This window comes from Harpia harpyja, chromosome 6 (assembly GCF_026419915.1).
Source record: "Harpia harpyja isolate bHarHar1 chromosome 6, bHarHar1 primary haplotype, whole genome shotgun sequence".
Classification (NCBI taxonomy): Eukaryota; Metazoa; Chordata; class Aves; order Accipitriformes; family Accipitridae; genus Harpia; species Harpia harpyja.
In genome coordinates, this window is record NC_068945.1 from 41,414,995 (window position 1) to 41,428,188 (window position 13,194).

General features: G+C 40.3%; 1 protein-coding gene across 2 annotated transcripts in view; it reads left to right on the forward strand.

Moving 5' to 3' along the window:
- Positions 1-4,058: 4,058 nt before the first annotated feature.
- The window catches only part of MDFIC (MyoD family inhibitor domain containing), a 52,921-nt gene continuing 43,785 nt past the window's right edge, over positions 4,059-13,194 (forward strand). Inside the window, exons 1-2 of one of the 2 annotated variants that reach the window (XM_052789132.1) lie at positions 4,059-4,155; positions 6,333-6,489. In XM_052789132.1, the coding sequence (XP_052645092.1) occupies positions 6,399-6,489 (91 nt within the window). In that variant the 5' untranslated portion in view covers positions 4,059-4,155; positions 6,333-6,398. Of the gene's footprint in view, positions 4,156-6,012; positions 6,030-6,332; positions 6,490-13,194 lie in introns of those variants that run through there. The other variant, XM_052789133.1, reaches the window with a different exon arrangement.

Genomic DNA, 13,194 nt, shown 5'->3' on the forward strand with positions numbered 1-13,194 from the left:
CAATATATGCTCTGAATATGTATTAGGAATAATACACAATATGTAAGTAAGAGCATTCTATATTATGAAAATATAACACAGAATGCACAATATTTTTAATACTTATTCATAGTGTACTCTCTGGCAGCTCAAAAGGAGCAACTGTACTGTGCACTATGAACTCATATTGAAGATGCACAAAATTAACTAAATTTTTATGGAGCTCTGGATGTGATAACATGATCTCACACAGCAATATAACATACAGTCTTCTGTTCCACTGCATTATTTATTCTATTTGTATAATATGCTTGTTTTAGTATTTTTCATTTTAACATTTTTGGGAAGGATTGACTAGGTATTCTTTTCATATGGAAATATTTTTATTTTACATACGGTATTTTTGCAAACGTCATTTGATATTGGCAATTAGTTTGATACTGCTGAGAAAAGATAATGTAAATTTCATGAATACTCACAATTGTAAGGAATGTGTATAAAATACTAATGTAGAATAATGCCAGATCCAGATACTGCTCTGGTTGCAGAAGCAAAAGGAGCCTTGTTAACCTCAAAAGCAACAGAAATATTTGGCTTAGGTTTTTTTTTGCTTGCTATAAACACAGCCTCTAGGATTATTACGACTAAGTGGTTAGATAAATTCATTAAGTTATTCTAAGTTTACTAACTCTCTATATAGTTCATGTTACAATATTCTGTGTTCAGTTAGCCACACTTTTTTAATCAATAATTCCCTGAAACTTCCCGTCCCGTTAACTCAAAAGATGCTGTTGTCCATCATTTGTCTTTGCTGAGATGATCTTTAATGTCAAGGCAAGTTCCAAATAATCTTGAATGCATTAAAATATCAGTACAGAGTTTGAAACACTCATTTTTGCTGAATTTCAACTTTATTCTGAAGTCCTAAATAAGTTTTTTATTAAGGTGCAATATTAACTGCAAAGTGAAAAGCTGAATAACTGAGGGGAATATATGCAATTAAATTAAGTGTTGCAATCCAGCACACTTAGTTGTAATTGAATACTGAATATTTCTTCTTGACTTATTTGTAGGAATGCAATGAATTACTAGTTGACATTTTGTTGTGATGAGACGTCATTTTGCATGCCTCAATATATGATCTGTTACTTTTTCATGTGAGATCTATTACCTGCTTGAGTGAGCTACTTGCTTGAGCTTGCTAAGGAATAGCTGAAACTACCATAAACCATGCCATGTGACGTGTTTTGTCCTGGTAGGATAAAGCTTGTTGAGCTGAATTCATCTTCGTGCAACTCCTTGGACTTCATTGGAGTTAGATCAGAAATAATTCACCTCAGAATATTTTATTTTGTTTTACTACATAATTTATCAATTTTAATGAAATCTTTGCCATCTGTGTTAGAAAATATTTTACAGAAACAAAATATTTCTTATGCTGTTATACTGACTATAAACAGAAAAACAAAATGGAGAAAAATACCTTTTCATATTTTAAGTCCATGTTTACACTGAGTTTAATTCTTAATTGCCAGCTTGAGCCAGCACAAAGCAGTCATTAAGCCTCATATTCCTTTTCTCCCTACCGTGGAGTCCATCCCGTGGCAGAAAAACTTCAAACCTGGGCAAGAATCATTTATGGTAGAAAGACTTCTTCTTGCTCCCAAGGCAATGTACAGCATTACTGGAACCAATTGCTTCTCTAAATGAGAATGGATTTCTTTATTCCATTTCTGGTTATGGAAGGAGTTAAATCTGCATGTCTCTAATTTCATTTTAGGCATCCCACTGTTTATTTATTTCTATGTTTGTGCTCTTTGGAGGTGGATTTCCTTGGACTAGAAGGGGTTGGTTGCTCTGTTAGGACCAGCTGGTGTCTAAGGCACTGTCAACCTGACAGCCCTTCAATGTTTGTTTTATAGACTACAAATCCTCACCTACAACACAGCTGCATCCAGCTCTGTTCTGGCACCTGACAATTTACATGGCTTTAAACGGGATGTTCTGGAGAAGGGTACTACACAAGCCGGGCCGTGAACACCAGGAACCAAAAATACCCCAAACCAGGCATGGTACTGGCCTTCAAGTTCACTTTTACTGTGCTTTTATGCATATACTGCATGTATTTCTGCTTTTGATCTAAATTTAAAAAAGCCCAACAATTTGTAAGCTTCACTTTTATTTTATAATACAATTTGGTTTTAACTGCAAGTCTTTTATTTAGCCCTTTTAACTATAACAGTCTTCCCATTTCAGCGTTGCCACACTTAAAATACTTAGGACAGAGATCCTGCCATGATCCTCATACTGAAAAGAGCTATGAAGCTTAGAGTAATACACATATGTTAAAAATGCATATTACGAAGTTGAAAATCATGTTCTTGGACATAGCAGAAGGATAACTTTAACTCACAGGTACTTAGGTACAAGCAATCAATCACAAAAAGATTTACTAAATATTATTGTCCATCTTTCAGGAACATTTAAGTGATCCAGGGACGTAAAATATTTCCAGTTCCCTCTGTTCCTGCTCATGGAAGGAAGTCAGCATCAGTTAAAGAGTAGCCTTGAGGAGGGAAAGGTAAGTGTTAGGATGGGGAGAAAATGTGGGTACCTACACCTGCATTGATCCATAAGTAATAAATAGTTATTGATCACTTCACTGTGTAAGCAGTGATATTTTTAATAAAATATTTTTTATTTGAAGAGCTATGTACAAATTTTCTACAGCATTGTTGAGGTAAGCAACTCTGCTATCCAACACTTCCTTCACAAGAAACTATCAGATATCCAAAAAACCTCAAAGACTAAAAGTTTGCCTTGGAAAATTCAAGCTAGAAATATAGCTCGAGTCTTTAATAATGTAAGTAAATAACCTTTGCAGCAGTTAATTTTGGGATATCATGGGTTTACTTTGAATAAACAACTTGTGTCTTTCTAAACCACTTTCATTCAATGACAGGCCCATTTTGGCTGGAGGTAACATCTATCGTATGGCTTGGGTAGGACCTCAGATTAGAAAATGGTGATGACCAATTTTGCTGTGAAGACACAGGATTATATTCTGCATTTTGTGCACTTCTGACAGGAAATTTGTTTTACAGAAAACTTTTAATAGGGAAAAAAAATCTTGTTTTGTTTTTGGGTTTGTTTTTGGTTGGTTTTTTTTTCCTTTCAGGAAATTTTTACCTGCCTACAAACTATACTTACTACTACAAACTATACTTACCACTTTACAAGTGTTTTGAGCTTCTCTTTGCAGCCGTCCCCAAATCTGCCATTAATTGTCTAGAAGACCATACCTGAATTTTATGATCTAGCAATAGAAGAGTGTATTGGAATACATACATGCAACAGCCTATAACTCAGTTGCTGTAGTAAGATACAGCATATCTCATATTTGTAGCCCACCTGAAAGGCTGCTGATGTTAATGTCTGAACTGCCCACTTCCTGAGAATTTTCAATAACATTTTAGAATGATACATATTTTCAAGGAAAGTAATAACGCAATTATTTTAGATTAGCTGTGTATTTGTTAGAACGATGTTGTACTGTCAGGAAGCGCTGTACGGTTGGCTTATGCCAATGAACTTTGGTTATCTGTGGTATTTCATTAACAGTGGCCACATCTGGATTGATCTTTTTACAATCATCACAGTCTTTGGTAGGTAGTGTATTATGTATTGCACAATATTTTTAATGTGCTATTTCAGTGAATTGTGCTTTTGGTGTATTGAATTTTCTTACCTTTTTTTAATCTGATTTTGCTTAGGGTTATCTCCCACTGCATCAGTTGCGATATCAGCGGAAGATCCTCTTCCATTCATTTAGTTGCTTTAAACTCTATGCAGGCTGCTACAGAGTTGAAGCTTGGCAGGGTGAGCTTATCCCATCAGCTTTTTTAAGGAGATAAACTGAGTGCCGTGGAGTTTACCGTGTGGGTTTCATAGATAAGCTTAAAAAAACCAACCCAAATACCAACCCTGGATGGTATCTGCTCTTCATAGGCAGTAATTATCCAATGAAATATTTTGAAGGCAGGGTGTGGTTGGCTAAATTATTGCTCCTCCCACTGTTTTCTCTGTGTTTCCAGTTTCAGAGGGAAAAACACAAGCTTGTATGTTGAGTATGAGTCATAACCTCTCTACTGCTACTGACTCACTTGGGAGTTTGAGGTAAGTCATTCTACCTTATGTCTCAATGGCTCTGACCCCAGGACAGCAAAGCGAGAAGGAACTATGTAAAGTTATGCAATGTTTTCGTAGATGAAAAGTGTAGATATTGAGACCAATGTTATTATTATGCAGTATGATAATAATTTTGTGTGCCCAAAATGGATTTTTTACATAGCTTCTTCCCCACATAAAACATTTTTTTCCCATTTTGTCATGGAAAAGTTTAAAGAAAGATTATGTTGTACCAAAGAACATCTTAGGTTACTGAAATACTTTACTTAAAAATGATTGTCTTTCTCAGAGGAAAGTACATGCACCTTTCATCACACTGTTCAATTTTGCACCAATAATAACCAATAATAAAGCTATACAGTGGTGAAAAATTATTGATGACTTTTCAAATAAAAGGAGGCCCTGAAGCGTGTGCAGTCTCACAAAGAACTTGCTCCTGCTCAGGTACTTACACTCCGTCCTGGTTGGTTTGCAAGCCTTGCAGGGAAATGCTAAACTTTATAGAAGTGAACTTCTAATACCTGAGTGTATTCTTTAGCACTTATGGTATCAAAATAAATATCCATCAGTTACAGTCTGTTATGTTAGGACGTAGATAGTCTATAACTTGGCTACTTTGTCTTCCTACTTTTGTTTCCCCAAAAATACCTGGCTGCAGACTGTAATGAGACGTAATAGTAAAGTATATTTACTAAACCATAATAAAAAATCTGCTTGTAAGTTTTAAGGAAATTACAGTTCAAACATGGACGCACTTTGACAGAGAAAGGTGACATACAGTGCGATAGCGTAAGCAAGGTTAAATCACGTAGCTTATGGACACCGGCCCACAAGCGAGCAGTAATTGCAGTACTCCATGGTGTGGGCAAGCACGGGGTGCGAGGCTGACGACCAAATAAATCTGTGCCATGGGAAAGATATGTATTTCCTCTGTAGAGAAAGCACGGGTAACACCGCTTGGCAGATGGCACTGGAGGAAGTAGTTTGCACTCCAGGGTTTTACTTCTGAAAAATGCTTGTTCTATCCCTCCTCTTCCTTTGAATATTTGTGTGCGCCCGCTTCAAAGTCCTTTTTCTACACGTATCCGTGTGTTACCAGCTAGGGTTACCCGAGAGGGTTAGGCTGTGTTCGAACCGGTCTTTGAGAGGGGTGGAAGGGCCGGGAGGACAGGCGTGGGGGCCCACGGCGTTTCACCTGCCTGCTCACCCGCTGCTGAGGCGCAACTGGTGGAAGGCAAGCGGTCACCGCAGCCGGCAACTTCTGAGCCAGCGGCTGCACCCCTGAAAGTGCCCCTGCATCGCTGCCAAGCGCTACAGCTGCAAGCCCCGTCCAGGCATGAAAGCCTCCCTTTCACATTGCCTTTTTTTTCCCCTTGTTTTTTTTTGGTTTTTTTTTTTCCCTCCCCCCTTCTTCCCTATTTCTGCTTGACGGGTTTCGGCCTCCTGGGGGAATTTCCGTGGCTGGAGGCCCGGTTGGAGGCTGGGGGGGGCAGCGAGGCGCCCCGCCAGCCGCCCCCCGTCCCCACCGCCCCCGGCCCAGCCCAGCCCAGCCCAGCCCGCGGGCCCGCGGCGGGCGGGCGGCAGGACCTGCACAGCGGCGGCCGCCCGCCGCAGTGGGATGTTTCATTGTCCGGAAATGATGGAGAAGGAGTGACTGTGGCGGCGGGGGGACAGCGGGGGGCGAGTGCCAGTGCGTGCGCGCCCCTGCCCGGGGCGGGAGGGAGAGAGCGGGGGGGGAAGGCCCGCGGGCGGCGGGAGAGGCAGGCGGGCGGCCGCCGCCGGGGGAGACGGAGCGGCGGCGGCGGGGAGCGGCGCGGAGGTTGAGGCCGGGCGCCCGCGGCGGAGCGGGAGGAAATGCGGAGGTAGGGCGCGCCGCGCTGCCGGCCGGCTCCGCCGCGGGCGGGCGGACGAACGGACGGGGCCCTCCCTCCCCGCCCCGGGCACCCCCCGCGGGCGGCCGGCTCAGGGCCCGCCGCCCCCGCCCCGCGGCCGCCGCCCCCCGGCCCCGCGGGTGCTGGCGGCGGGGTCGGACGGCGCGCCCGCCGCCGCCGTGCCGCAAAGTTGCCGGCGCTTCGTTGCTGTCCCTCCTCAGCCCCTCGCCCCCGGGCCGCGAGTTTTCTGCGTGAAGTGCGTTAACGAGCCCTTTCGTTTGCTTGTTCCTGCAGGGTGGCGTGTTAGTTTTGTTGGAGGGGGGGTGCAGGCTCTCTGTTACTCGGTGAGAGAGCTGGCAGATGTCCCAAGTGAGAGAACCTCTTCCTCCGGGGCCTGAAGGGCCAGAGCAAGCTCCGGCTGAAAACAGCTCTTTGATCTCTCTCCCTCGAGGTAAGTTGCTTTAAAGTTCCTCTGTAATTTTTGCGCCTTTTATTTGAATGATGCGTTTACTGACTTGTTTTGTGGGTTTTAACCCCTCTTCTCTTTCCCCTCCCCCGACCTCCCCTAGCTGCTGTGACTCTGTAACGCTTTCGCTTCCACCTCGTTATTGTTTCAAGCAGAAGTTCCTATGTAGAAAATGCAAAAAACCAAGAAAAAAAAAAAAGATGCACTGTTGTCAGCACCGGTTCTCAGTACTTGAAAAACTGTAGTCATTCAGAGGCACATGCTGCTCCTTAAAAATAGCTTGCTTCTTTCTCAGCTTTGTGTTTGTGTTTAGAAGCTCCTTCCCGTAAGGCTCTCCTTCCAGGTCTTGCAGTAAGTTGGGAAAGATTGATCCAGGAGCAGGAGCGTTGTTCAGGTTGGAGGTCACTTTGCTGTTTCTTTCTTAGATTACTCTGTGATGCTGCAGCTAAAACGCGTTTCTGAGAGTATTAACTTGTTTCGTGTCAGCTGTTCAAAAGGTTGTTTAAAAGTACATTCGTCTTAAAAAGAATTTCTTTTAAGTTATGTCTTATTTGCATTTGCACAAAATACATTGGCATTCTGATCACCTTCACGTGGGGAAGTTTGACAAGGTGTCTTGCAGCTTATCCTCAAAATAGGGAAGTGTGTTTGCCTCCTGAGTCCTGGTCTGTGAAGATGAGACTTAATTTTTTTTTTTTCTGTTTACAGCTACAGCTTTGTTTTCCAGAACTCTGACAGGAGTTTAAAAAGTCTCTGAAGAACAGACAAATAAGCTTGTTCAAGCTTGTTAAAAAACTGTAACTTTATTCATAACTGGTTAACTGGAGCAGAGCCTGGTAACACAGTTGTGCAACTGTGGATTAAAGATGCAGTCTTGGTTTTGTAACTTGGAAAATCAATAGCTATGTGAAATCAAAGTTGAAGACCCATTTGAGAAACCATAAAGTATCCGTAGCTAAGTAAAAAATGTTCTGGCAGGGAGACATATTAAATTGGCTTATACTTATCTTATTGTTGTTTTTTTTTTTTTGTCCTAGAGAATGACTCATAACTTCTAAACAGTAAAAAATAATAATAAAAAAAGATTAGATACAGAAGATCAAGCATGCAGAACTGAACTGTTAGAATCATGTTTTTGCCAGAATCATCAGTATCCATGATACATGTTTATTTTCAATGTGTTGGTTTTATCTGTCATGTGATCAAGTGGCCACACTGGTTAAATCCTGCATGTAGGCCATACATAAAAGTTACTGAAGTTGTAAGTCAGTGAACTCACTAGGCTGGAAAGTGGTCTCACTCTTACAGTGCCACTTTAAATTGAGTATTCACTATGAAGTAAAGTCTTATGGGATTCCATTTTGTAAGATTTTCAATACATGCTCTTCTTCTTATGGAAAGTAAGCAAACAAATATTGACCTGTCCATGGACAAGTTATGTGCAGGAAATCTGACTGACACAATCACAGCTGTTGAGGTGGAGGATTATAAAGTTAACTTTCTTAGGGATCAGTAAGGTACATACTGTTTCAGGTTTGCTCACTGGCCACACCTTTCAAGGCACACGCTCAATTTTAAAGCGTATGTTATAGTTCACAGAAAGACAAGGGTGGATTTTTACAGAATTCATCCTTCAAGTGCATAATTTTTATTCTAATGAACTTAGATTTAAGGATAACTGTGGATAGTTGTTGCTCTTTTCTAGCCTAAGTCTGTTGGGGAAATGGGGGTGGAAAGAGGAAGAGGTGAGTTCATAACATTTCCAGTCTATATTCCAGCATTTCTGTTGTCAGCTTTGCAGTGTGTGGTTACAGGGTAAGGTAGTCCAGATATTCCAGGACTAAAGATCTAAGATAATATGTCTGGGACTTTCAGTAGCCCCTACTTTTTCTATACTATCCCCAGGACATCCAAAAGTACACTGAATTCTCTAGAATTTGGCAATAATTTTAAAAGCTGTGGTTGAAATTCATATTATTTCTGGAAATAGGCTAGAGATATTTGGAAAAATCTGGAATAATTTGAAATGATAACTACTTTACTTAGTAACACTTCATCATATTTATGTGATGACTCCATATATTTACAGTGAGATACTTTAAATCTGTGTCCACCTAGAAATAAAGACTTTTTTTAATCAGGAAAAAATGGCTTATGTTGTATGTATAATAACATCTTAAGTGCATTCTAGTGAGGAAGAATTTTTGATTCGTAACAGCATACTTTAATGTGCTTTCTTTATTTGTTTAACTGGTATAGATACCTTATATCCTGAGAACAAACTTCTCCTCTTCTGTAGTTCTGTGAGGTATCACCAAAAAAATCCAGATCTTCAAAGTGCTCCTTCTGCTTGCTGTCATATACATTCAGGAGCTGAAGCTGAATTTTATTTTTCCATGAAAGGAACAGAAACTTCAACTGAATTTTAAATGTTCAACAAATATCTATCCCACAACCTAATTAAAAAACAGACAAAAGTAATAAAGTTTAGGCAGATTGCACGGTTATACATCAGTTGTGGACATGGTGAAAACTGTGGGTTGAGACATGGTTTGGCCTACAGATGTGGCATGCTCTGGCTTTTGCAACTGAAAAGAATTTTTGTGTGTTACTCTAACCAACATGCTCTCTCAACATCTCCCCCATCACTGTTCTTGTTAGTTCATTTTTGACTTAATGCATAAATATTAGTGAGATTATTGGACTTTGCCCCTCCACCGTTAGTGTGCTATGAGAGAGAGCAAATGAAATCATAGCGTCTTCTTTCGTGGCAATGTCAATACTCAATTTCGGTCTTTGAACCATTATCTGTGCCAACCGAGTCTGCTGCTCTAAGGCGCAGGCTACAGGATGAAAGGTTTAACCTAATTTCTGCAAACATACAGTTAATATTTGCCACATCCTTCCAAAAGTGTAGCCCTACTCGTGCACCCTTGTTCAAGATCCTGGTCGTGCCGTCTCTCTTCTCCTGTAGCTCCACAGGCCTTGGAATCAAATTAGGGCTACTTCTACCTGTGTGCTGTGTAATGTAGTCAGTGAATAGTGTCATCGCTATGCTCAGACCACTTCACTTTGGCTGCGATCAAGTATTTTCTCCATTGGTAGGTACCAAAATAATGTCCCTAAGCAAGGAGTGTGACAATTAGTGGCCATTAGTCTCTCTGCTTTAAGGAAAGCGTTTCATATGTTAGGGCTCGTGTCGTGATTATTGCCTGGGCCATGGGTAGACTTTTTTCATTAAATCCTCTGCATTTGAATAAACCGTGGAATATGAGAGAGAAATTCAACAAACGTGGAACTATATTTAGAGAATCAGGCCACATTTTAGAAAATGTAGGACTGTCATCCATAAAGTATTTGGAATGCTTTTACCTTTGCTTGTTGGTAACTAAATGTAACCTAGAATAACAAGTGAATAATATTTAGCATTCTCAATTTAGAAAGAAAATAAAATAATAGTAATAATAGAAAACCTATTATGAAATTGAGACTGATAATTGTACTTCAACTATAAGCACTTTCTAATAACTCTTCAGATGATGGAAGTCCACTAGAATTTATCTTTTTTCAGTGGAGTGGGGGAGGAGGATGGAGGAGTCTAGTAGAAATATTAAGGGCCAAGTTCTGTAAGTGACCGTTCTCTCTGGTGCAAATCATGTCAGTGTTGCTGGATGGAGATGCAGTTCTGATTTGGTGTCTGAAGAAACCATATTCAGCAACTCCTACTTCCATTCAGAAAAGTACAAAACCCATGTGCTCCTTTTCAAGAATGTGACTCAAACCTCTTCATGTTTTCTGTGCTTAACTGTTTTCATGATGAGGAGCACTAAAGGAATGTGCTGGCTAGATGAGATGGGGTGACAGAGGACTTACTGTGGGGAATGTTTGGACATTCTTGAGGCAACGACGATTACTATCACCATAGTTGTTGCACTTTACCAGCAGTGCCTCAGTGTTATGAGTAATGGATTTTTATTTTAACGGTTAACCAGTGCACTCAGATTGCTCAAACTTACCAGCTACTTCCTCTGTATTTGTGTTTCCACTTGCAATCTGACAAGAGTTGAGTGAATCTGTGTTAATTTGTTTTGTCACTGTCTGTCAGTACTGAGGTGATTCTTGAACGTTACTGACTAAAATACCTAAAACTTTCATAAGTATCTAACTCCAGTTTGTCATAAAAATATACTTCTGCTTTCAGTTTCACGTGCGTGCCGTTCCAGTAAAGTGATTCATGTCCACATGGGTGTGATAGACTTGTATTTCATAGAGTTGACTGTAAAGGTCTTGCATCAAATTTGAAATACTTGTGTTTCATCTCGTAGGCTAATTTTATATCAGAATAATTCTCAAATTCCATTCCAGGCCCTCAGAAGTTAGATTTCTCTTTGTTTTAAACACTTATTTTTTCCTAATAAGTAGCATCCAGCAATGAGTGTGTTATGCTAGTGTTTTCATTTGGATCAGCAGTGCAGTTTTGAAGTGAATCTCCTGTCGGCCCCTGCTTTGGTTTGCATTGTGGAGTGATCCTGGGGAGTGACCTGGAATGGATTCCTTTTGGACAAAATAATCTGAAAGATGCACTGCAGGAATGTGCCTAATGCACTCCAGCCACTAATAAGCCTTCAGTCTTTGAGATTAAATCTGAGAGCTAGTCCAAAGTAGAAAGCCCCTGGAGCATGTATAATATGGAATGTGTCCTTAAAATCAACTCTTTCACTGTACGGGCCCATTTTTATTGGCCCACGCTGTTGCTAATACAGCCATAGCCACTGAATATTGCTTAGCACTTATATGAAACTAGTTTTGTACACGTGTGAAACATTGTTGGATGAATGACATACATAAATTTATAACTGACCGCATGACAATTAGTATGATTATTTGTGAAAAGAAGTTTTCACTTATGTATTTGAACTTTTTAATGCTTTAAATAGTGCAGAGTACCTATTTGCATATTGCTATTAATTTTTAATTTATCACAACTAAAATTTGTCCAGGGCTGTCAAACTTGTATAGTACCTTCATAATTGTTCCATAGCTTGCACCTGAAAAAGAGCTTTCCAAGAAGTTCAGTTGAATTGCTCTAATTTTAAGAGACTGATTTTTTTCAGTGGCATTTTTGAGGCCATTGAAAGTTGCAATGAGACATTTAAATGAAAGCCACTGAAATGAAATAAAAACAAATTAGTTATTTTAGTTTTAAAGCAATCAAACATCCAAATGGAGGCTTCCAACTCCGTAATTTGTGGATTATCAATATTAATTAGATTGTACAACCAGTCATTAATGCAATGAGATCGTTTCAGGCAAATCATGAACTGGAATGGGCATTCTGTTACACGAACAGCACAGTTGAACTTGCTTGTTATGTGAAATGCCTAAAAGTTTTAGGCATTTCATGAAGTAGCTGGTGGGTGTTACTGTTAATGCTTGCATTCTGAAACCTGGTATTATCACGGTTCCTTTGTGTTATTGTTTTGAACAGTGGAATTTTTGGTAGGAAATAGCATCCTCAGTGGTTCCTTGCCAGCAAGGATATTAATGAACAAAGGAAGCGTTAGAAATGCAGTGTTTGCCACATGCTCTTCAATCCCTCACAACCGCTGTAGGCTTGAGACAGAGAACTGTTTTGTTGTCTTTCCTTTTGGAGCCATTCTTCAACTTTTTTGTTCCTCATAGATCTACTTTTGTGTTTGGGTTTTTGGTGGTTTCTTTTTTTCACTTTTGTAATTTCTCTTTGCTTTGAAGGACAAAATTCCATCTGGGATGGTTTGAGCTTTGCACATGTATGTTTAAATCTGCGTCTGCTTGTTCAGGGATAACTCAGGCTTCCCAAGGATTCATGTTTGCATCCCAGCAGCTGGGTCAAATTTAGGTGCTGAAGTAAGCTTTGCCCTGTCCTTCCATCATTCCTCTTCGCTTAAACAGTAAAACTGTTGGACTGTTCCTGACTCTGCATTTTTTGAGATCACAATGGCTCCACTGTGGCAGTCCATTCTGCTTGTCCCTCTCTCCTCCATGAGAATGATGCTCTCAGGTTTCCAGAGGCCTTTCTCAGCATGTGCTTTTGCTTTAGTTGTTATTTGGTGTGGTGCGCCACATTGTTGGTGAACAGAAAATGAATGTGTCCTAGCAACAAAGCCTTCTGTCGTTGCAGCAACAGGATTTTTTAACTCATTTTACATCCACAGTATCCCTGTATCAATAGGCAAACTATAAAAACTGTTTCTCAAGTCTAGTTTGTCATGTTGGTGGTCAAGCACTCTTACAGTTCGCGTACTTGGAAGAGATGGCTGAGTCAGTATATAGGCTTATGTGTTATCTAATGAATAGAAATCAGCTGCCAATCACACTCCGAGGACGTGCAACCCACTTAATGTGGGTACTTGTTTCCATTTTGTTTTGCGTGTTCAGAGATTGAATATTACGTAGTTACTGATATATTAAGGTACGATGCCATGTTTGAACACGCTGAGACCCATTTCTGAGTAAACTCAAGAGACATAGCGGGACGTGTGGGGGCAGCTGGAGTGTGAATGTACAAATGGACAAGCACGTGGAGATGTAAAGTTGGTTGTTTGTCAAAGACTTGATCTTTGAGGTGTGTCCTGCAAATGTACATGCATTACCTATATTTTTGTATTTTCTATCAGTTTTGTCTATGTATTTGACATCCACTCAATATGC